This window comes from Pelodiscus sinensis, chromosome 20 (assembly GCF_049634645.1).
Source record: "Pelodiscus sinensis isolate JC-2024 chromosome 20, ASM4963464v1, whole genome shotgun sequence".
Classification (NCBI taxonomy): Eukaryota; Metazoa; Chordata; order Testudines; family Trionychidae; genus Pelodiscus; species Pelodiscus sinensis.
The window spans coordinates 11,607,403-11,630,519 of NC_134730.1; the positions used below are offsets into that span (position 1 = coordinate 11,607,403).

The 23,117-nt window shown below is 57.6% G+C and overlaps 1 protein-coding gene across 4 annotated transcripts in view; it reads right to left on the reverse strand.

Moving 5' to 3' along the window:
* Nucleotides 1–538: 538 nt before the first annotated feature.
* Nucleotides 539–23,117, reverse strand: part of MYO15B (myosin XVB) — a 63,007-nt gene continuing 40,428 nt past the window's right edge. For all 4 annotated transcript variants that reach the window (XM_075903658.1, XM_075903656.1, XM_075903657.1 and 1 more), the window contains 24 exons: nucleotides 22,761–22,968; nucleotides 20,775–20,893; nucleotides 19,930–19,989; nucleotides 19,488–19,563; nucleotides 18,558–18,676; nucleotides 17,807–17,925; nucleotides 17,118–17,259; nucleotides 16,885–16,996; nucleotides 16,297–16,457; nucleotides 15,494–15,606; nucleotides 15,301–15,364; nucleotides 14,982–15,054; nucleotides 14,159–14,235; nucleotides 13,725–13,801; nucleotides 9,791–9,921; nucleotides 9,114–9,208; nucleotides 8,831–8,908; nucleotides 8,073–8,169; nucleotides 7,502–7,650; nucleotides 4,459–4,580; nucleotides 3,116–3,249; nucleotides 2,479–2,612; nucleotides 1,962–2,102; nucleotides 539–1,237 (listed from right to left, as the gene is read on the reverse strand). In XM_075903658.1, coding sequence (XP_075759773.1) covers nucleotides 1,181–1,237; nucleotides 1,962–2,102; nucleotides 2,479–2,612; nucleotides 3,116–3,249; nucleotides 4,459–4,580; nucleotides 7,502–7,650; nucleotides 8,073–8,169; nucleotides 8,831–8,908; nucleotides 9,114–9,208; nucleotides 9,791–9,921; nucleotides 13,725–13,801; nucleotides 14,159–14,235; nucleotides 14,982–15,054; nucleotides 15,301–15,364; nucleotides 15,494–15,606; nucleotides 16,297–16,457; nucleotides 16,885–16,996; nucleotides 17,118–17,259; nucleotides 17,807–17,925; nucleotides 18,558–18,676; nucleotides 19,488–19,563; nucleotides 19,930–19,989; nucleotides 20,775–20,893; nucleotides 22,761–22,968 — 2,658 coding nt within the window. In that variant the 3' untranslated portion in view covers nucleotides 539–1,180. The remainder of the gene's footprint in view (nucleotides 1,238–1,961; nucleotides 2,103–2,478; nucleotides 2,613–3,115; nucleotides 3,250–4,458; nucleotides 4,581–7,501; nucleotides 7,651–8,072; nucleotides 8,170–8,830; nucleotides 8,909–9,113; nucleotides 9,209–9,790; nucleotides 9,922–13,724; nucleotides 13,802–14,158; nucleotides 14,236–14,981; nucleotides 15,055–15,300; nucleotides 15,365–15,493; nucleotides 15,607–16,296; nucleotides 16,458–16,884; nucleotides 16,997–17,117; nucleotides 17,260–17,806; nucleotides 17,926–18,557; nucleotides 18,677–19,487; nucleotides 19,564–19,929; nucleotides 19,990–20,774; nucleotides 20,894–22,760; nucleotides 22,969–23,117) is intronic.

Consider the following 23,117-nt stretch of genomic DNA (forward strand, 5'->3'; position numbering starts at 1 on the left):
ACTACTACCTACTGCACATGGCAGCCCAGGGTTTTATTTTCATAGCTCCAAAAGCAACTGAGATTTTAGTAATTTATTGCTTATTAAATATTTTGGGGTTTTTTTCCTCCCCCCACCCAGAAGCTTAACACTTCTTGCCTAGCTGGAGATCTGTAGTAATACAATAAATTAAGGATTTATTTATATGTCTGCTTTTTGCCTGTCTGCTGTGGAGGGCAATTTGTATCCTCCTCCTCTGAGCAAACAGTCCTTTAAACACCGTGCTGCACGGGCCGCTTGAGTTCTTTCTAATCTAAAGAACCCTACAAGCTGCCGCCTGTCAGTAAGAAATCGATGAGCAGGCACCATTCCCCGGTGTGCAGCTCACACTCTGCCGTGGCAGACACAGTAACTGCGTATTCTCACTCCCTGCCATGCTCTGTAATTAACCGATACCTCTGGCAGCTCTTGGACAGAGCAGAAGAGGCCAGGCTCCATATGTTGGGTCCTTCAAAGTATTTGAATGCTTCAATATCTTTGATATAGGTGAGAGGATTATTCTAAGAGGGGTGGTTGAGATTCTGTGGCCTGCACTGTGCAGGGGGTCAGACTAGATGATCATAATGGCCCCTTCTGACCTTAAAGTCTATGAATCTATGAAAGCAGCGGGAGTCACATCACAAGCCCTTTTTCTTGGTGATGCAAAATCCAAGTTGCAGTCTCCCCCTTGCTGCCACTTGGGAGATTTCAGAGCAAAAACAGGCTGCAGTGCTGTGGTTTCCAGGGGCTTCCCTGGCCCGTTTGCTTGTAGCAGGTTGTGATGGTGCTGGTGAAAGTCCAGGGCCTTGTCCTGTTGGGTGCTGTGCTCTGGCTGGTGGGATCGTGCAGCTCCCAAGGACTCGGTGAATGGGAATGACTTGCCAACCACGCCGCGGGTGGGATGGGATGGGCTGAGGCGCAGCACTGCGGTGCAGGTCCAGGTTCCAGCAGGCACTGGTGCAGGCAGTAAGGTGACCAAGCAGCTTGGAGGACAGGCTGCCCAGGCATGGCAGCCTTGGAGAGGGCAGTGTGCTGTAGAACAAGGCGGCTGGAGAGCAGACTGGTGCATGGGGCTGGCCCTGCTGCAGGCCAGCGAGAGGAGTGCTTGATTGATCAGCTTTCTGAGCTAAGGTTCTGCTTGGCAGTCTTCCAGCCTGGGGCTCTAGGGATGGGATTCTCCCTCCACGAGGACAGTGATCATATGGTACATTTCTTTGGCCTGTCAAGATTACAGCCCAATAGAAGTGAGTCCCTGAACACCACCATCCCGCCCTGTCCCCTTCCCTTCCTCACTTCCAAAAAGGTGGAAAATTCAGGCAGCAAGTGCTACGTTCAGCCACCTCCCTCCACGAAACCGGCAGGGCTGGCCTTAAACCCCCCGGGCCTTCTCTTGGCAAAGCAGCTGCTGCTTTATTGGTGCTCCCTCCCCCCCCTCCCATTTTTAACCTTTTCCAGAGGCCTTGCAGGGAAGTGGCCTTGCAGGGCTCTGGAAAGAACGTTCCTTTAAGACCACTGTCCAGCACTTAGAAGGAACGTGACCCAGGTGCCAGTGGAAATGCTGAGCCCCTGGTCACTAGGTATAAATCCCACGGGATTTGTTAATTCCATGGGGCTGGGTGGAGAAGTGCCGCAGCAGAGGGACACTCACTGCATCTGTACAGGGCGTGTCACTCTAGCCTCTGAAATGAAGCTTCCAAAATGAAGCTTCACCCTTGTCTGAGGGGGAGCGAGGGGCCCCCAGTGCCTCTGCACTATCTTCCCTACCAACCACGCCACTGGGCTCAAGCAGGAGCAGTGGATGCTGGGAACTGTAGTCAGTAGAGCCCCATCTCCTGGCTAGGGGATGGCACTAGTGCTAGCAGCCTAGATCTCCACTGGCCAAAGCGTGGGCTGGGGAAACCAATTGAGCCGGCCGGTAGCAGGCCACGCACAGGGCTCTTTACCTGGAGTAGTTCAAACCACATGGTCTTAGGATTGGCCGCGGAGCCATAGTTCACTTCCAGCCCCGGTGCCCCGGAGTCCTCCAGAGGCCGCAGCGTTCGCATCTTCTGCACCTCCTTCAGCGGGATGCGGCAGCACAGCTCCTGTGCACAGGGAGAGAACCCGCCATCAGAGGGGACACGGAAGCTCAAGAGCCGAGTACCCTCAATGCTCCATCCCTAGAGGGGGCTTCCCCACTGTCATTTGACTACAGAGCAGTAAGGAAACAGGACTCTGCCCTCAAGCCTCTTTGCAGCCAGTGCAGGGCCGTAGGACAGAGCGGGGGAAACCATGGAGCTGGGGTGATGGGTGGGTCCTGGTGCAGCCGAGCGGGGGCGTGGCAAGGAATGGATCCAACCCACTAGTTTTGTGGGCTGCTGTGGCCTCATCTCATCCGAGAACTGGAGGCAAAAGCACAACGCGACTGCACGAGCGGGACGAGGCAGCGAGTCCCTGAACCTGGCGCTCTGGGCAGCCTACCTGGGAGCCGCTGGTCACGACCACGATCTCATCCCTGTTGACCCCCAGGAAGCTGGGTAGTGGGATCCTGGGCTCACTGCACCGCTCCAAGGGGTACACGTTGTAGCCAAAGAGTGGCAGCTGGATCACACGCTCTGGGGGAAGGGTGACGAGAGGCTGCACTAAGGCGCGTGTCCAAAAGCCGCAACATGCTCCGGGAGACAGCGCTAAACACCCCCCCACCCCCACCCCCGACTTGCAAATCAAACTGTGATCATGAGAACAATCCCCCCCCAAAACTGCAGCCACAATCCCCCCCCAAACTGCAGCCACAGAGCTTTTCCTGGGGCTTGGGTTTTGTGTAGCTTTATGTTCAGGGCTTCCCTTCTGCCCTGCCCTGAACATAAAGCTGCACAAAAACCAAGCCACAGGAAAAGCTCTTAGGGATTTTTCCTGGTGCCCTGGAGGGTCTGGGCCCTGGCAGGCCTCCAAAGAGAGCCTGGGTCCCAGTTCCCTGGTCCTGGGCTAATCAAGGCTTTAGAGCCATTGCTTGGCGGCAGACAGCCAGTGAGAGGTGGCATCCACTGAGCCCAGGCAGCAAGCAGTTCTCAGGGCTCTTCCCTTGCCTCTCCCGGGCCCCTGACCCCAGCTGCCTCACCTATGAACTCCATTTTTGCATCCTGCTGTCCGAGTGGCTCCGTGGTTTCCAGCAGTTGCTTGACTTGGCTTTGGAGAGCCTGGAGGTCGATGCGCTGAAGCGCAGGCTTGGGGACATAGTCCATCAGCTCCTGACTAATTGGACAAGCAGAGAAGGTAAGGACAGGGCTGCAGGAACACTTACTGCACGGGTCATGCACTGCCCTGGGGGCTGCTGGGCTCAGCGCGCACAAGGGACCAGGCGGTGCATGTCTGCAGCCCCCATGTGCACGTCGGTGTGCGGCCGGCTGCAGGGCTGTAGGCTGGCTCAGTCACGGTTCACCTAGACGTGCCCTAACTCACTTCCAAGCAGAGTTAGCAGCCACAGGACTAGCTGAGGGCACCAGGAGGACATGAGACCCATTTGCAGGGGTAGGGCTGGAGAATTAGTCCAAGGCTGGGGACCTCGGATTTCAGCAGGAACGAACCGTACACACCAGTGACAGGCAAGCCGCTGCCCCGTGACAGAGTTCTCTTCCCAAGGCAGCTCATACTGTTTAATGAAGATTGCAGCGCTGCATGGGGTTGCTTTCTTCTCCAGCTCTCCAGTAGGGACTCGGGGGCCACCAGTCCCCTGGCTCACTACACCTCCCCCCCATTTGGCCTTACTGCAGCTCCCCCTTCACACAGACATTCTGGGCCACCTAGCACTCCACAGCCAGGCTGGGTCAAATGCACCAGCATTGGCTTGGGGCATCTCCCAGGTACATTCGACAGGCTCTCCCAGGACACTGCCGTGGAGCCTGAACATGGAGTGCACAGCTAGTGGAAGGAAGCTGGCTCCAGGCCTTTTATCCCCCCAGTAACCTGAGCAGCCTTCCGCCATAGTTCTTACATGCCTGGATACGGATTTGGGGGCTCCAGCGCAAGCGAGAACAAGGGAACGTTCCAAAAAACGGAAAGGCAACAAGTCTAACCCCGATGTGAGGAACCCTTTGTACTCAGTGCACGTAACCGTGCGAGACTTTCTGCCACGAGGTACCTGTGCAAGGAGTTCGGTGGATTTCTTTTTTTACAAGGAGTTACACGGCTAATGAGAATATTCACAGGTCAGTTAAGAGCATAAGAGGGGTGTAAACTCTCATGCTTCCCGGTGTGAGCCAGCCACTAAGTGCCTGGGGTCAGGAAGGAACTTCCCTTACTGGCCACTTAGTGCAGAATTATCCCCTGCAGGGTTTCTTGCATCTTGCTTTGAAGCATCCAGTGGTGGTCACCCCTGAGACAGGACTCGGGGTAGCCCAGAGCACCTCTCGGGTCCAGGCTGGCCACCCCGGGCTCCTCTGGACTCTACAGCAGCAGACTTACGTGGATGGCAGGGAGCCCAGGGCTCCGGCCCAGTGCTGGACAAGGGCCATGCTGCCCACCTGCTTCTCTAGGTCACTGTTGTAGTTCAGCAACAGCTTCCCTCTCAGGTAATCCTGCAGCACCTGGGAGCAAGCAGAGCAAAGGGGCTTTGGCAAAGCCTGCCAGCTACTAAGCACGGGCACAGGTGGCCTCCTGTGGCGGGGGCCTGGAATTCGCACTGCAAGGAGCTCGTACTGAGCGCGCTAGTGCAGGCGCCCAGCTCCCAGCCTGTTCCAGCAGGTGCAACGGGCCTGGGACAGCAGGAACCCAGGGCAAAGAGCTCTGCTTGGCCCCACGGCCCAGGCCACGAGGTCCAGCCAGGGCAAGGCCTCGCTTCCTTCCCCCAGGTATTCAGCCAAAAGGCACCAGCAGCTCTCTAGGGGGTGTGTTCTGGGTACAGTCAACCTCTGGGCTCCCGGCCTCACACCCAGCTGCCTGCACTGAACCCTTTAGCTCTGCCCTGCTTCCCAGATGCCAGGGAGCTGCACGTGGGGATAGGGGCTCTGGAGCTGCTTGAGGGAGGAGGATGCAGCAGGAGGGGTCAGCTCACTGGATTAGCCACCACCAGGGATGCGCACGAGTAGTCGGCTAGTCGATCAAGCCTAGGTTTACTGGTTAATCTAGTCAATTACTCGCATTTTCTCCCCCAGTTAGCAGAGGCAGCAAGGGAGGGAACAGGCTTAAAAGCCATTTCCCCCAGCACTGGGTCTGTGGTGGCACCTGCCCCTCCACGCTGCTGCCTCTAGCAGAGGCAGCTGTGCAAAGGGAAGGCTGCCACAAAGCAGCTTCTGCCCACGGCAAGCCTAGGCCCTGTCTGCTGGGAGGGAGGGGACAGGGGAGGCTGCAGGGGGCTGGGACCAGGGTTCCCTCTAAGCTACTCGTGTGCAGAAAAAATGTCAACCCGGCGCACCTCCTACGCAGAGCTGCACGGCCGCATGGTGGGTGGCAGGAGGCTGCGGAGGCCAGGGCCGGAGGAGCCACGAGCTGCATAGCGGGAGGCTGCAGCAGCGGCCAGGCCGGAGGAGCTGTGAGCTGCATGGGAGCCTGGGCAGGAAAGCGGCGAAGCAGGTACCGGAGTTGTACCGGACGGGCCAAGGACAGCGGGGACCTGGCACAGAAGCTGGCGGGGTGGAGGGCAAAGGCACCAGTCGTCTGAGGTGGTGGGAGGTACTGGGCATAGGGCAATGCTGGGAGGGAGGGCAAAGTGCGGGGTTGGACACAGGTCTCTGGGCAATGTGTGGAGGGGAACAGGTGAGATGTGGGGCTGGGCATAGGTCTCTGGGCAGTGCTTAGGCTGTGGCCCTAGGCCCAGGTCCTGGCTGTTCGTGTTTGGGGGGCAGATAGCATGGCCCTGGTTTACATACTGGTGGCATATGGGGGCGCAGATTGCAAGGCTGGGCACAACTGCAGGGTGGGGGGGGCTAGGCAGTTAGCAAGGCTCATTCAGGCACCAGCTGGCTCTGTGTGGTCCCGATGGGGGCACAGTGGCTACGTCTACACTGGCATGATTTTCCGGAAATGCTTTTAATGGAAAAGTTTTCCGTTAAAAGCATTTTCGGAAAAGAGTGTCTAGATTGGCAGGACGCTTTTCCGCAAAAGCACTTTTTGCAGAAAAGCGTCCGTGCCAATCTAGACGTGCTTTTCTGCAAAAAAAAACCCCGATCGCCATTTTCACGATTGGGGCTTTTTTGCGGAAAACAAATCTGAGCTGTCTTCACTGGCCCTTTTGAGCAAAAGTTTTGCGCAAAAGGGACATTTGCCCGAATGGGAGCAGCATAGTATTTCCGCAAAAAGCACTGATTTCAGACAGTAGGAAGTCAGTGCTTTTGCGGAAATTCAAGCGGCCAGTGTAGACAGCTGGCAAGTTTTTCTGGAAAAGCGACTGATTTTCTGGAAAAACTGGCCAGTCTAGACACAGCCAGTGTGTGTTAAGGGCAGGGGCCAGTAAGCTGGGAGGTTTTCTGGGTGGGTAGGTGCAGGGTCATGCACCTTGTTAACTATCCATTGCTTTAGTATTTTTTCTTGCATACACTTTTAAAGTTGTGTGTGTGTGTGTGTGTGTGTGTAATTTTGTTAGTAACTGGTGGGTGCCACTGTGGCACACATCCAAACCAGCACACACAACCACAATATTGGTGCACAAGACAAAACACTCCACTCACAGAGGGAAAATCTTAGAGGCAACACTGGCTGGGACCTCCGGTGGCCAGGGACTGCTGCTGCTAAGCAGACTGAGGATACTTTGCGGAAGCCAGAGGCTACTTCACAGCAGCAGCCCCTGTCCACTGGGGGTCCCAGCCCCCTGCAGCATCTCCCACCCCCGCCCCTCCAGCAGCCTCTGTCCGCGGAGAGCTCAGACCCCCTTGGCCAGGGACTGCTGCCGCTGGTTTTTAAACCCCTCGTGGACTGGCTCCTGCCTGCCCCCCTGCGCTGCTGTGACTGATAGAGAAGTGTGGTGTGGCAGGGGGTCTCCAGAAGTGGGGCCAGAGCGCATTGGCTGCCGCCTCGCCCCCCCCAGGGCCTATAGAATAGTCGACTAACTGCTAAGATTTCATGCGCTTAGTCAACTATTCTGTTAACTGATAGCTAACATCCCTAGCCAGCACGGCTGCAAACAGCCTCCTGCCAGCCTGGTAGGGCAGCTGCCCCATGCACAGGGCTGGGCTGTGTCCCTGGGGCAGATGTGAGAGAGGGGACAGGAGGATCTGACAGTGATGGGAGCCGTAAGAGCATTAGTAGCTATGTAAACTGGGACAAACGCCCCCCCAGATCCATGCTTCAGCCCGGAAGCTGGCTGCTTCCCATGCTGCCTGGGAGGGCCTGGACCAAGCGTTGGTCACTCCGGGCCATGGGGTCCTGGGCTGCAGGGATGGTACCTGCGTGAGACGCTCTAGGGAATTCCCAGCAGCCCACGTGCAGTTTGCCCTTTGGAGAAGCCCCTCAGCAGTTTGCAGGTGCCCCTGGGCCTGGTCCCGCTGCGGGCAGCGCTGAGGCTGCAGGGTACCTGGCTGTAGTGAATGCTGAGGTAAATCTCGTTGTCGAAGTGCAGGGGAGTCTTCCAGGCGACCCGGCGTAACTCCAGCATCACGGAGCCGTCCTCCAACAGGTAGTCGTGGACGTATTCCTCCTGGCGGATGGGCCTCACCACCTTCCCTGCACACACGGCCCCGTCAGCACCGCCTTGCAGCAACCCCTGGCCGGCCCTTCACCCCCACCCAGCCCCCTGCATCCAGCAGCGCTACCTGCCCATCCTTCAAGGGGAAGCCAGCTCGGTGCTGTCACACGCAGGGACTGCTCCCTGCTCACAGCTCCGGGGGAAACACGCACAAGGGGAAGTGGAAGAAGCCAGGCTGTGCCCCCTCCTCACAGTGCACCTCAGAGCTGCCTAGGGTGAGCAGGCCTGACTCGCTCTGCCCTGGCCCAGTGGATTTCAGGAGCGGGGGTGGGGGGGGGGAGGAATCGCAGAAGCTCCCAGCCAGCCAAAGCCCCCTGCCTCCCCCCCCCCCCCCCCCCCCAGTTAACTCTGCCGGGATCTGACTGCACCAGGACGAGGCAAACATGGTTCTGCTACTTGCCACTGCTCTTGCTGACAAAGAGAGCGAACTCCTGGATCTCCTCCTGCTCGCTGATCCCCATCTGCTCACAGATCTCCTGCACCACTTCCCCAGCCACCTGCAGCCAGGGAGGGAGACGGGCTGTTACCCCGGGGATCCCGCTCACGTGCTGCTGGCCTCACTCCCTGCTCCGGGGCAGGCATGCTGCCGAGGGGAGAGCCACACAGCAGAACCCCCAGACAGGCTGGGGAACTTCCCTAGGGCATGGACATGCCGGTGGGCCCCGGGGCTGGTGGGTTCTCTGTCCCCAGCGCACAGGGGGCAGCAGATGGGAACACGGGCTTGGTCAGTCAAAAAGCCCAGATTCCGGTGCCCAGGGGATGATTCTGACTCAGCTCCACTGAGCCCAGAAAGCTCGGCGTGCCTTTGGCCCGGGCAGGACTCTGGGAGCAGCCAGGGCCCTGGCAAGCGCAGCCCGATGAGGCGGTTCGCCAGTCCCCAGAGTTGTGGAGGGGTCGTGGCTCAGACAGCGCCCTGCTAAGGAGCCTTTGCACGAACACACGGCCCCGGGGCCTGCCTGGCACAGGGCCGGCCCTTGTGAGTGGCTGGAGCTGTCACATCCCAGGAGGGAGCCCGGAGCAAGCCTGGTACCAGCCGACACAGTGAGGCGCCAAACAAGTCCCAAGGCTGGAACCGGCTCCTGGCTTGGCCCAGCCATGCGGCCAGCTAATGCTGCCCATCCCCCGGTGCCCTAGAGCCCGAACCTGCGGGGCACTCACAGTGAACGTCCTGATTTTGGTGCTGTATTCCAGCACCCCGGGCAGGGTGATCACCATCCGGCGGGAGCCGCGCCCCTTCTGCCGGGGAAAGCACAGGGTCAGCTAGAAAGGTAGCAGTGCACCCGGACCGCACCATTGCCACACACTCGCCTCCCACCCCCCGCACCCGTCGGGTCCCATGGCGCCCACCCCACCTCCTCTGCCCTACACAGCTCCCCCCTCCCCATGCAGCCCCTCCCGGCATGCTCCAGGCACCCCACCCCTCCCCTCCCCCGCCAGGTACCAGAAACGCGTCCATCTCCATGTGGAAGGGCAGGTACCGGCGCCCACCATACATGATCATCTTCCGCAGGTTGCCATAGCAGCCCCTGGCTAGATCTGTGGGAAAGGCAAAGACGCTGCAAGCCGAGGAAGAGGACGTTCTGAGCGGGGGAGCCCTCCCGGGCTCAGTCAGCCTGCAGGCACTAGCCCCAGATCAAGGCCTCAGCTCTAGTGAAGAAACACCTGAGCCCTCCCTCTCAGAAATCCAGCCAGGCAGCACCGCCCTCCACCAGGCCATGAGCCTGTATCCGACACACAGAGGCACCTGCCCCGGGCTGTGCTGCAGGTCCAGGGGACTCTCAGGGGCACAGGAGGGAGGAAGAGCCCCCCTCCCGGATTTATGGTAATTGGTTTAGGAATATGCATAACTCAAAGGTGCTTTATGCAAAACAGGTCATGTAACTCAGCAATTTTACAGTCACAAGCTGCTGAACCTGCATGGCCCAGTTTTGTGCATGGATCGTCCTCTGTGAAGTTAGAACTATGAAGCGTGTGTGTGACCTCAGTACCCCAAGTGTTCTGTCAGCCCCCCAACTCCCCCAGAGCAGCTGCTTTCTTGGGGAGAGGGAGGCCTAACCAAGCCACCCCACCCCACCCCACCACTGGGGCAAGGAGCCAGGGCTGGGAAGCAGCTGGTACCATGGTGGACGCTGGCTGGATCGGCACTGGCTTCCTGCAGGTATTTGGTGACGTATGGCATCAAGGTGCTGGAGGGAAGGAAGAAGCCGGTGAGCAGGCTCAGGAGCTGCCAGCCGCGGATACAGCTGTCCCTGCGGGGTACAGAGAAACAGGACACTGGACCAGCGAGGTATGGTCGTGAGGGAGGCAGGGGGAGGAATCCCCTCCGGGGGAGAAGGGGATTTAGGAGAACTAAAAACAACGTCACCAATTCACAGTTTTAATCAGGTGTCCTGTAATATTTGGGGTGGTTCTTAAAGCCCCGGCTCCTGGAGCCACATGATCAGAGGAAGGACTCAGCTTTCATGTACAATCAAATAGGAATCTAGCCCACCAGGCTGCAGAGGAAAAGCTTGAAAACTGACCCCTACCGGCTCCAGGACTGGGAGGTCGACAGAGGGAACCTGCCAGGGATAATTCTTCACAATCTCGTGAGTTTTTAGTCAATCTCAGGATCTAAGTGGGGGTGGGGACTCAAAGCTTGAGAGAGAAAGAGTGTGTGTCTGTCCATCAGTCCGTCCTGCTCAGGAAGGGGAGAAGGGGCCTCAGCAGATGACCGCTCCGCTGCTCAGACAGCACCAGGATGTCTAACATGGATGCTGGCAGAAGGATTTGATGGAGGAAGAGAAAAACCCCTCCACTGCACACACCGCTGTCCCCCGGCAGAGCACAGCTGGCAGCGAGTGACGTGGCTCTGCTGCGGTGACCAGGAAGGCACATGAACCAGAATGGAGCAGGAAACATGAGACTGTTTCCCGCCATCATTTCAGACAGACAAAGGAGCTCAGCAGCTGCCAGTGAACCGGCTCCAGGCCAGGGCTCAGTGTGAGCAGCACCTCACGGATCAGTGACCTGCTGTGCTGGGCCCTGTCCCTGTGCACTCAGGCCTCCTCTACAGTCGCGCTACCTCAGTTACCCTGGTACATCAGCCCTAGAGGGGAGGCAGTTACGCTGTGTGTGGCGAGGCCCACGCTGCCTCTCTGGTTTCGGTCCCTGCTGGCCTCCCAAACCAGCCTGGAATGCTTCAGCTTACGCGACACCCGTGTTCTGTATTTACACGTGGCTTCCCACCACCACGTTCAAATTTCACAGCCAACTTTGCCAAGAGCAGCCCTGACCACTCCTGGCTCGTCTGGGCCTGGTCTCTCTCTCCCTCGCCTCCCCTCTCTGGCTTCCTCCCGGCTTTCATACCCCTGGCTAATGAGGCTGGCAGGTGCAGCCAGTTACCAGGCAGGCCCAGGGCTATTCAACCAGCCTCCATCCCTTGATGGGGACTGGGGTGGCAGGGGGGCTGATGAAGTGCTTCTCACTCAGCACCCTGCCACACTGGGTAGCATAAAAGGAATCCCCTTCCTCCTCAGACACAGGTATTGTGGCCACACCTCCTTTGCTTGGATGGAGGCAGTGATAGGTGCCAGTCAGCCTTGGCTCAGCAGTCCCTGGAGAGGTGCCAAACACATCTGTCCCCGGAAGAGCAGAGCGAAGGTACAAAAAACATGCGCCAGTAGCCAACCCAGCAGCAGCTCCAGGAACACAGGCACACCTGAGCCATCAGGAGCTTATCAGGAGCTCAATAAAGTGCTAACTGGGACTCTTCAATGCACCAGGGCGATCAGGGGTCACCTGTAATGTGACCCCTGTAATGTCTCAGAGCTGAGACACGCCCGAGCATGTTCCACTGTGACTGAGGGACTAACCCCAGCTCCAGTTGCTGTTTAACTTCTGCAGAGCCCTGCCCTGGGTGGCTGGGCAGACAGGGCGCATCCGCAAGGAGCTCACAGGCATCCACAAGGGGCCCTGATAAACCACACGGTCTGTGGCAACGCACAGGGCAGGGCATGAGCACCAGACAATCACGGTTCTGTTGTGGGGCTCACCATGTTTACACCCTGATAACTTCACAGATTGCAGGGAATTTACTCCCGATTTACACCAGCACAAGACAGGGCATTCTCAGGCCCAGCATTTCTGCACTGCACTTGCTGATGAAATAGCTGAAAACTGACTCCCTGCCCCTGCTCCTGAATCAACAGTAAGGTGACTGGGCAACAAAATGGCAGATGAAACTAACGTTGACAAATGCAGAGTAATAATGAGCATTGGAAAACCTCATCCCCATGGTACGTATACAATGATGGGGTCTAACTTAGCTGGTACCACTCAAGGTAGGTTTTCATAGAATCACAGAACTGGAAAAGACTTCAGAAGTTAGAAGAATAACTTCAAAAGACTTATTAAAGAAGTTTAATAAGGATAAATGCAAAGTACTCCACTTAGGAAGGAACAATCTGTTTATGGGAAGCAACTGTCTAGGAAGGAGAACTGCAGAAGGGGATCATGGGGTCATAGTGGATGACAAGTTAAACATGAGTCAACAGTGTGACGCTGTTGCAAAAAAAGCCAACATGATTCTGGGATGTATTAACAGGAGTGTTGTGAGCAAGAAACAAGAAGTCATTCTTCCACTCTACTCTGCGCTGATCAGGCCTCAATTGGAATATTGTGTCCAGTTCTGGGTGCCAGATTTCAAGAAAGATGTGGAGAAATTGGAGAAGGTCCAGAGAAGAGCAACAAGAATGATTAAAGGTCTAGAGAACATGACCTATGAAGGAAGACAAAGAACTGGGCTTGTTTAGTTTGGAAAGGAGAAGACTGAGAGGGGACATGATAGAGGCTTTAAGGTATTTAAAAGGGTGTCACAAGGAAGAGGGAGAAAAATTGTTCTCCTTGGCCTCTGAGGATAGGACAAGAAGCAATGGGCTTAAACTGCAGCAAGGGAGGTTTAGGCTGGACATTAGGAAAAACTTCCTGCCTGTCAGGGTGGTGAAACACTGGAATAAGTTGCCCAGGGAGGTTGTGGAATCTCCATCTCTGGAGATATTTAAGAGCAGGTTAGATAGACACCTATCAGGGATGGTCTAGATGGTACTGGGTCCTGCCATGGGGCAGGGGACTGGACTCGATGATCTCTCAGGTCCCTTCCAGTTCTAGTGTTCTATGATTCTATGACTCAAGAGATCATCACGTCCAGTCCCCTGCACTCGTGGCAGGACCACGCTCCCTCTAGACCGTCCCTTGACATCTTGAGAGCCATTATGGAGAGTTCTCTGAAAATATCCACTCAATGGGCAGCAGCCAACAAAAAGTGAAGAGAATGTTGGGACTCATTATGAAAGGGGCAGAGCGTAACACAGAAAATATGACACCTCCATGTAAACCCAGGGCACACCCACACCTTGACTAGGGTGTGTATATCTGGTTGCCCCATCTCAAAAAAAGATGTATTGGAATTAGAAAAAGTTGAGAAAATTACCCCACAAATTACCACAAGTAGGGAACACCTTCCATCTGAGGAGAGATTAGTAAGACTGGGACTTTTTGGCTTGGAAAAGAGACGACTAAGGGAGGATATGATCAAGGCCTATAAAATCAGGACAGGTGGGGACAAAATAAATAAGTATTATTTACTCCACACAGCACAAGAACTAGGGGAAACCAAATTCAATTAAGAGGCAGCAGGTTTAAAACAAAGGAAAGTGCTTCACACAATGCACAGCCCGCCAGTGGATGTTGTGAAGACCAAGACTAGAAGAGGGTTCAGAAAAGAACTAGGTACGTTCATGGAGGACAGGTCCATGAAGGGCTATTCGCCAGGATGGGCAAGGATGCAAAACTATGCTCTGAAGTGTCCCTGGCTCTCTGTGGGCACCACCCCTCATCCCTCCTGCCAGTGCAGGGTTTCCCCACACTCATCACCCTCTCTGTGGCCACAAAACAGGCTCCCCGGTCCCATCACAGCCATACAGCCAGGAGGCTGCCTCCCTGTGTTCTCCGGGATTCACTCTCCAGCCAGGGCACGTGCCCATCTCCTGCCACGGACAAGCCCGGTACTCACGGCTTGGGATTCTGCGTGAGCTGCTTGATGACCTGGCAGTAAACCTCATCGCGCAGGTTCTCCTTCTCCTTGCAGAGCTGCAGAGGGGAGCCCAACATCAGAGGGGCCAGAGCTCCAAGTCTCATATCCCAGGGACTCTCAGGGCCTCCCCAAAATCTACCCAGGGGTTCCCATTCACTGGCCTCTGAGACTTCCTGAGACTGGGGCCAGCTGGCCCAGCAGGGACTGGAGTCCACATGTCTATGGAGAGATGCCCAAGGAGGTGAAATCATGGGTTCTCCTTCTCCCCAACCCCCATTCAGATTCCACCTCTCCCCCGGAGGAGGCCATGGCCCGGATTTCTGACCACACAGCCCTGTTCCCTGGAGAGCCTCGCTCATGGCTTCCATTTCCCTTCAGCCCCCTGGCCCGTTCCCCATGGGAGGAACACACACCTTAAGAATCTCATAGACACAATCGATCTCGGGCTGGCTCTTGAGGGTTGGCTGGTCTCCCATGAACCTCATCAAAGCTGCAAGGCAGGAGCCAACATTAGATTGAGACTGGCTGGGTGGAAGGTGGGGCTGGAAACCTGGTGTGTGGTTGATTCCTGGTGCGTCCAGGGGCAGGGGTGTGGGTCCAGACACTAGAACACAATCTCATCTCCGGTGCAAGTGCAGACTTGTGTTTTGGTGGCTCCAGTGCCAGGGGTGATGCGTAGGGGGGCACAAGGGGTTACATGCCCCCAGACATCCTGGGCAGGGAGAGCTGCCCAGCAGCAACGACCAGCCCCTTCTAGGCACCAGCAGGGGGAGCAGACCAAGGTGTCCCCAGCTACTTTGCTCTCCTGGCCACACCACTCGGGGCAAGGGTGGGACCAGCCTGCACTCCCCAGCGAGAGCAGAACAACGCAGCCAGGGGAGCAAAGCAGCTGGGGCCGCCTTGCTCCACCTACCGCACCGTGGCTGGAGAGTGTGGAGGAGGGGAGGTTGGACCCCTGCCGCTGACCCCAGATCCCTGGCCCCGCTATTCTCTTGGGCTGCCTTGGCTGGGGGAAGAGACAAGGTAGGGGCGGAGCAAGGACAGGGCGGAGAGAGCGGGGGAGAGGAGAGGCAGGGCCTGGGGTGGCATGGGGTTGTACCGGCCCTAACCCAGCAGGAGGGAGGTCACATGGCCCCCCAAACCCCTCACCAAGTGCCACTGGCCATGACTAGCAGGGTCGTGGTGGTCAGAGATGGGAATGCTCTAGGCTCCCCCTCCCCCAGGGCAGCGACTTACTCATGAAGCTCCTTGTCGCCAGCTCGTTGGTCTCGGTGTCGGAGTAGGGAAGCAGAGAGTCCTGGATGGGGACCTGCCGAGCCAGAGCAGAGCAGCGTGACTGGCTGGCCTTGCTGGGAAGTGCAGGCAGCACAGGAAATCCCTGCGTGGCCAGCGCATCCTGCAAGTACCGGGAGTCCGGCCTGCCAGCCCCTGCCCCAAAACAACCCCCCCAATAAACACACCACCCCGTCTGGGGCAGGGGCAGGGGCAGGCGGCCCCTGGGCTGAAGTTCCAGCTTCAGTCTCCCTCTCCTTCCCCAACCCCCAAATACACCCACCTTGGTGTGCTCGACCAGGGCAGCTGGGTTCCTCCTCTCCGCGCTCACCCCCTTCAGTCCCGGCCTAGAGAGAGGGGCATGTGTTTGGCACAGGAGACGCCCACCGCTCCCTCTGCAGAGGAAGGGCTGCATGCGAGGGCACACACCCATGCACACACACACACATGTGTGCAGAAGGGGCCCAGGTACTCACGTGGACTGGGCCTCCCGGAAGTGCGCCGTGGCAAACTCCACCATGGTGTAGTGGTCGGCATCCGGGGCGAAGACAGCGTAGGGGGTTTCCGGTTCCAGGCTGAGGACCGAGCTCTGAGGGGGCAGATACCAGACCCGCCACCGATGTTAGCCTCCCCACCACCAGTCAGCATCCCCCCTCCCCAGGTGTCCTTTGTAGGACCCTCTCCCTTCCCAGGTGGGTCCCCCTGCCCTTCCGGGTCTAGTTAAGATGCTTATCTGTTCCCCTGGCCGCTGGATCTGAGCACCTCACAGCCAGGGTTCCCGGTAAGCTGGGTGCTTGTGCGGCCACTCATGAGAGATTCAAATGCCGCCCAGCTGATTAACAGAACACCCACGGCGGGACTTTTTCATTTTTATTGGTCGTGCGCATTCACACGGGCCTCAGTGCACATAACATTTATTCTGCACATGGGTGGAAAAGATTAGCGGGAACACGGCTCACAGCCTTTAAGGTGCGGAAGGACTGTGCTCCTACCTGCATAATTCAGAGGGTGACCTGAGACACAGGGGGCTAAGTGATTCAACCAAGATCACACAGGCAGTCTGCAGCAGAGTAAGAGACTCAACTGGAGCCTACCAAGCCTTGGCTGGTGCCCCAACCACTAGACCATCCTTCCTCTCATCTGTACAACTCTATTTCCATCTGGGTGTCAGTCACTGGCAGGACCCTCCCCCTGGATACCTCCCTCTGCCTGGCTGGAGAATGTCACCCATAGCCATTCCAGAGCCAGCGGTGGCCTCCCATCCCACCAGAGGCCTCACCTCTCTGCTAGCACTCGTCTCCAGCTTGTCTCTTTTCAGGCTCTTCGGGAGCCGCTCCTGTCGGTCCCTGTGGGTGTTGTGGTAAGTAGGGGCTGCCGCAGGCTGCACCATGCTAGCGGGGAAGAGGCCGGAGCGGCCGCCAATGGAGCCGAACTGCCAGCCTGCCAGAGGTCGGTACAAATGAGCACAACGGCATCCGGGAGAGAGCGGGTCCCCCCATCCGGCTACACCTCAGGGCTTTACAGGCTGGACGGAGCTGCACAGCTCCCCCGGGGTAACTCCCCTGCCATGCGGGTGGGGAAACAGGCACAGAGCGGGGATGTGTCTTTCCCGGCGTCGCTCAGTAAGAGCCGGGCAGGAGGGTGGCAGGTGATGATGGAAAGGGCCCTAGAGGGTCTCCCTGGTATCCTATTGGGTGGGGCTCTGCCGGTTCTGGTATTAGGCGGGGGCAGTCCAGCCCTAACCCTCCTCTCGCCTGGGTCTGGTTCCCCATATTACATAGAGGAACAGCCCCCGCGTGGCGCCAGGTCCAGGCCCTGCCACCTTGTGTCGACTCCCACTCTGCCCAGCTCAGATCCACGCGCTCACCCGGCTCCAGCCCCTGCATGGGCAGTAACAGGATGAGGTCGTTCTTCTTGAAGCTCAAGAGGCTCTTGTCATCCGTGACGTAGCTGCGCAGAGCGATGACGTAGTCGGAGTCCTGCGGGGGAAGGGGCAGTGACAGGGCCGCCTGTCTCCCGAGAGACCGACGAGCCCTCATACGGCACGTTACCGTGCCGGGTCCACACGCGCTTCCTGCCATGCCTCCGCCGCTCCCTCACCTGCTTCAGCTCCTGGAGGAAAAGCTCCACCATGGCCTTGACCTGCGGGGCCTTTGCCGAGTGTAGGATCAGCTGCTCGTTCTTCATGGAGAACTCCAGGCTGTGGCTGCCCCTCAGCTCCACTAACAGCACGTCTGCAAAACTGAAAACGGCCAAGCACGCTCCAGCCACCGGCACCAGGCTGGGGGGGGCGGCTCCCCCACACGTGTATCACCAGGGCGACCAACAGCAGGAAGGCTGCTCAGTGATTCGCTAGCATCACAATCCCGTGTGCTACTGCCCCGGGAGGAGGAAAGACTCAGACCTTGCACACGAAACACAAGGCCCGGGACAGGGAGAGGCCTGGAAGGAAACTCAACAGCCTCAAACCTTTGACAGGGCTGGCCCACAAAAATCACCCCCAGCAGCCGAGCGGCATGCGACCAGTAGCCGTGTGCAGACAGGTCGCCTCTTCTGACCTGAGACCCTCTGCAGGTACCACCCGCCTGTCTCCTGCTGCAGGCACAGAGCTCTGCCTGCCAGTGCTGCAGAGCACGTTCTATACGGCCCACGAGGGCAAAGCCAGAGCTGCCCGACAGCCCATCAGTGGAGCAATGGCCCAGCCCTGCCGCCTTGCAGGACCCAGGCTCTGCAAATCTAAGCCCTAAAACTGGCTCCTCCCAAAGGCACCTCTGGGCCTGGCCCCTCACCTGTACTGGCCAAGGGTTTTCAGGTATTTCGGGCTGAAGCCGGGCTCGTTTGCCATCTTCAGCAGCCGGAGTCCCCGGTGAGAAACACCCAGGAGCTTCACGTCACTTCCGTGTTCCCCCTGAAAGAAAAATCCGCCCAGAGGCAGGTCTTGGCCTCAAGCCCCCAGCAGAGACCTTAGCATGGGCCCTGTCTGAAAGGACGCATCTGAGGAGACCTGTCCTGCCAAACGTACAGATGACAAGGCACTGCCTGGCCTCAGGGGACTGTTCTACACCAGCCTGACAACCAACAGGCCCAGCAGATACAGGCAGAGGCCAACGGACGGGAGTCAGTGAGGCGGACGGGGGCATGCTGGTGGAACGGACTCGCAGGCAATGAGGGGATAGCAGGCACCATGCACAGCACCAGGGCAGGGGGAGGTGTGAGAATCGCAGGGAGGGAGGTGAACAGACAGACAAGGAGAAAAAGACAAATGCTCAGAACGGGACAGGGAAAGCAAGGCACGGACAAGCGAAGCGAGAACATGGAATTGCAGGAGTCAGGACACGTATGACAGATGGGCAGGGATTCAAAATGAGCCAGAGCTGCAGAATCTGGGTTTTTAATACCCTACAGTGGGAGAGGTTTGGCAGTGGGGATTGTACACACACTGAGCTGGGCCTGTGTTTGAATTTGCATTCCCTAATTATCCCTAAATTCACGGGGGTGTCTGCTGATCCAGGGCTTGGGTCTGGAGCGAGACAGACTTACCTTGACTGGGAAGAGCCGGGAGAAATAATTGGCCCAATTATCCCGAGCAGCCACCACAATCCTCTTCTTTATCCCGTCCTCTAGACTGAAGGAGGCCTCCTTGCCGACCCGGAACTCCGCTGCCGGGAACAGAAAGCAGCTCTGTCACCAAAGGCAGGCCCGGCCCAGCCCAGCCGCTAGGAGTTAGCACACTGATGGTGCTCAGGCAGAGAAGTGCTCTACCAACGGCGGCTTCAGAGATTGGGATCCTGAGGTGAATTTTGCAGTTGGAGCCACCACAATGGGACCACCTGGTCCCCGCCCTGCTCTATTCCCAGCTATGGTGACAAGCTCTGACCCTGGACACCAGGACGCCCTTCTTGGGACCAGTGCGACTGGCTTTCCTCACAGCAAGCACTTCCCTTGCCCCTTCCTGCCACTGCTGGTGCCTCTTTCTGACTAAGGAAGCCCCCCGTGTCTGAACACACCCTCCTCCAGCTCCCTTCCCACCAGCACAATCCCCAAAGCCAGCCTGCCTCTGCTGAGGTGCGAGGCTCAGGGTCGACACTCCCGCTCCATCCAGTGAGGCTCCCATTGAGGTAACAGAAATAATGGGGACAGCCTGGGGCCAGGAGGCCAAGCTTCTATTCAGGCCTTGCCGCCAATTCACGATGCAGCCTTGGGCAACGCTATGTTCCTGCTCTGTGCCTCAGTTTGCCCACCTATACAAGGGGGCTAAAGCGTCTCTGGGTCACAGGGCTGCCGAGATTAGTTAATGTTCCCAGACTGCTTTGCAGATACAAATGTACTATGTAAATACCGAGCTTCCTGCTAGTGTCAATACAGCTCTTGCTTCCTGTAGCATCAGCCACGCCAGGCTCTGCCATGTAACCCACCCGCTGCCAGGAGCTCTGTATCCCTGCCAGGGGCAAGAACCAAGCCACCAGTTACCCAACAAGTCTTTCATCTTGAGCCTCTCCTCCTTGGAGATCCGGATGCAGGACTCAGAGTAGGTGTCTTTCATGATCTGCAGGGGAACCGAGCAAATGGGATTTCATTGGAGATGCCTCCAAAACACACCCGCACGGTGGAGTCTTGGAAGCAGCATGCAAGCTAGAGGCTCAGGAAGGACAGAGCAGGTACATGGCTTGGGCAGATACGGGCAAGGGACCAAAGTTGTTAATGAAGACAAGGAGGCAGCATGTTGGAGAGACTAGTGAACAGAGGATGGAATGGGACACCTGTGTGCACATGCACGCACACACTTACCTGCACACACACACACACACACACACACTTACCTGCACACACACACACACACACACACACACACTTACCTGCACACACACGCACACACTTACCTGCACACACACACACACACACTTACACTTACCTGCTCACACAGCAGGTTCAAGTAATACGGGTGACTGAAGTTTTCTTTGGGATAAAACACCTGCAGCAAACACAAGGGAACCATCACCAGCGTTAGACTTGAAGAGCAGCTGTCACAGGGGAGCTGTTTGTGACCCAGCTGTGCTACCAGAGACAAAGGGCCGGCGTCCTGCGTCACCCTGGGACAGAGCCAGCAGGGAGCCGGAGGAGAAAGGGTTGTCACCAAAGCCGCAGAGCAATGGCAGACGCCTGGCTGTCTCAGCACATGCTCAGCTCCCACATGTGCTCGTGTTAATGGCAGAATCAGAGGGCTCCGGATGGAGGATCAGTCAAGCCACCTGGGCTCATCCAGGCACCATGCTGGCGAGGGCTTGGAGAAGGCAGCATCCCTTGGTTCCAACACTGACCTGGGACCGTCCCCAAGCCCTGCCTGCAGCTCTGCGCGAGCCCAGCCCTCCTCTCGTGTGGGTCTATTTCCCTGACATGCTGGGTTACGACATGGCAGATGGGACGTCCAGGATCCAGGAGTGAAGAGGCTGCTCACAGAAACAGCTCACTTCTCTATATGTGCCTTCCCCATTGCATGTATTTTACAAAGGCAGGCACCCACATGTGGGGAAACTGAGGCACAGAATGGGGCAGTGGCTTGCCAGGGACAAGTAGCAAGCTGGAACAGGGGATGTGGGTCCTGATGCCCCATTCAGGGCCTTCCCTGCTCACTGGGTCATGTTGGGCATTCACTGCAGCTGGTTTTGGACTGTGTCTGGCACAGCCAGGCTTCCGTATAGTGCCTGCACCACTCCCCTCCAGCTGACACCTCTGGCAGGGGGCGCCCCGTGCCCATACCTCTTTGCGTAGGAAGAATTTCCAGGGTGTGGCAGCATACGAGAAGCTGACGCTGGCAGTGAGCTTGTAGAACTGCGTCTTGATGCCGGCTTCTTCTTCTGCCAGGTCCCGAGCAGTGCCTGGAGGGGGGAGAGGGCAGTGAGGGGAGCTCTGAGCACCGTGGGAGTGCTGCGGCCCCAGCCACAGACTCCCAGGACAGGAGGGCGGCGTGCAACATCTCGAAGGGCCACGTTGTCAGAAACCACTGGCCAGCCTGTGCTTGCTGCACATGGGACAGGGCGCACACAGTGGGCCATGGCATGGCTGACCGTCACACCTGGCAACGTGTACATATGGGACTCCCTAGGCAAAGTCCATCCCAGGGGAAGAAATGAGGAACTTGAGAGGCAGGCAATTCCAAGTTCCAGGTGGAACAGCTGCCCTCGTGCGCTTACCCACTGGAATATGGCCTCACTTTATGCCATTATAAAATGATTGGTTGTCGAATGATCTAACAGAAACACTTATACAATCTTCCAGACCAGTGTGGTATGAAATTAATAGGTAGCAGATTTAAAACAAACAAAAGGAAGTTCTTCTTCACACAACACACAGTCAACCTGTGGAACTCCTTGCCAGAGGATGTTGTGAAGCTCAGGACTTTAACGGGGTTCAAATAAGAACTAGATAAATTCATGGAGGATAGGTCTATCAATGATTATTAGTGAGGACAGGTAGGAATGGTGTCCTTTATGAATGCGGGCTCCTGTTGCAATCCAAGGCAAAGCCCCCATAGAATTCAGTGAGCACATCCGTAAGGATCACCCCTTTGTATAGCCCGAGAGTGAGCCCACCCAGCAAGCAAGACCGTGCCCAAACCATGTGGACCGTAGAGGCACAGCTATGGATTTGCCACATCACTGAGCACTGTAGCTATGGCAACCTAAGCTTTAAGGGCAGACCAGCCCTAAATGGCCAGGCCTGGATAGAGCCTAGCTGCGTCTCTGAGGCCTAAGGCCCATCCGTGGCCGCGCCACCAGAGCACAGTGGGCCATGGCCCACCCACTTGTCATCCAGGCCCACCCACAGCGCCCTCTGCCCTGCTCAGCCGGTCTGTGGCTCTTGCTGGGGAGCAGGGTCGGGGTGCAGGGGCTTGCCCAGCTCCGCCCACCAGGAGGTCCAGGCGTGGGGCTTGCCAGTTCTTCCCTTCCAGGGCTCCAGCTGTGGAGCCCACCTGCGGCCCGAGCCCACTCCCCAGGCAGTGCTGGGTGGGCGGAGTGAAGCAATGCTGCCCCGATCCTGTTCCCCAAAGGGAGTGCCTCACAGATCAGGCTAGCCCCAGTCCCATTCCCCCGCTGTAGTGCTGGAGATGAGGAGAGGTGGCCCCAATGGTTGCTGCCCTGCCCTCCTGTCCTTGCCCCCCCCCCCACCCTAAATCAGGGCCCAGTCTGCCTACGCCACTGCTCTGCCCTAACCGCTCAACAATGCTGCTCTCAGACTTGCCAGAATGCTTGGGAGTGGGCTGTGAGGCTGGGGCCTGGCCCCTGGGGAGGGCTTGGAAAGGCAGGATCCCTGTGCTTTGCATTCCTCACCACTCCAAAGTCCATCACCACGCTTCCTGCACTTTGATAACGAGTCTCAGACTGAAACTGGGCTGGACTTTGGCAGAGTTTCAGCCCAAAGGTCCTTTCCTTAGCTGCGGTGGTAAGATCTGCTCAGCCCTTCTGCCGTCCCCCCCAGCTGCCGTGCAAAGCACATTCAGTGCTGGCCCAAGGGGATGGTGACCCCTCGTTTTACCCACAGCAGTCACGAGACTCCCTGGCACCGCATGGCTGGAGCAGAAGGGCTGCTCTGTGGGGCACAGGCTGGTTCTGGGCCCATGGCCCGTCCAGTCCCGGCCGTTCGGCTGACTTCACACGCGTGGCCAAGTGCCCACTGGGAACGAGGGGGAGGCCCAGCAAACTCGTGCCGCACGGAAAGGCTGTGGAAGAGAAGGCCCCCGCTCACCCTTTAGCTCTGGCAGGGCTTGGCCAGCAGGCGGGCAGGGCGGGGGCGGGATGGGGGGAGGTGGAGGAATGAGGGAAGCAGAGGCTGGCGGCTGGCCAAAGAGGTTCATGAGAGGCAGCTGCTTTTCCATGATGGATGTGGTAGATTGGCCCTTCCTGGCGGGCGGAGGGGGTGGAGCCCCTTTGGGGCTCTTCTCTGGAGAGGATGCCTGGGAGCAGGGAGAGAAAGGTTTTAGATACAGCCATACGTCACCGCTGTGGGTTCAGGGGAGGGTGCTGAGGGGCCCCGGGGCAGAAACCTCATTGGCAACAACATGAAGCCTCACAACCAGCAGCCAGGTGACAGACAGACAGACGA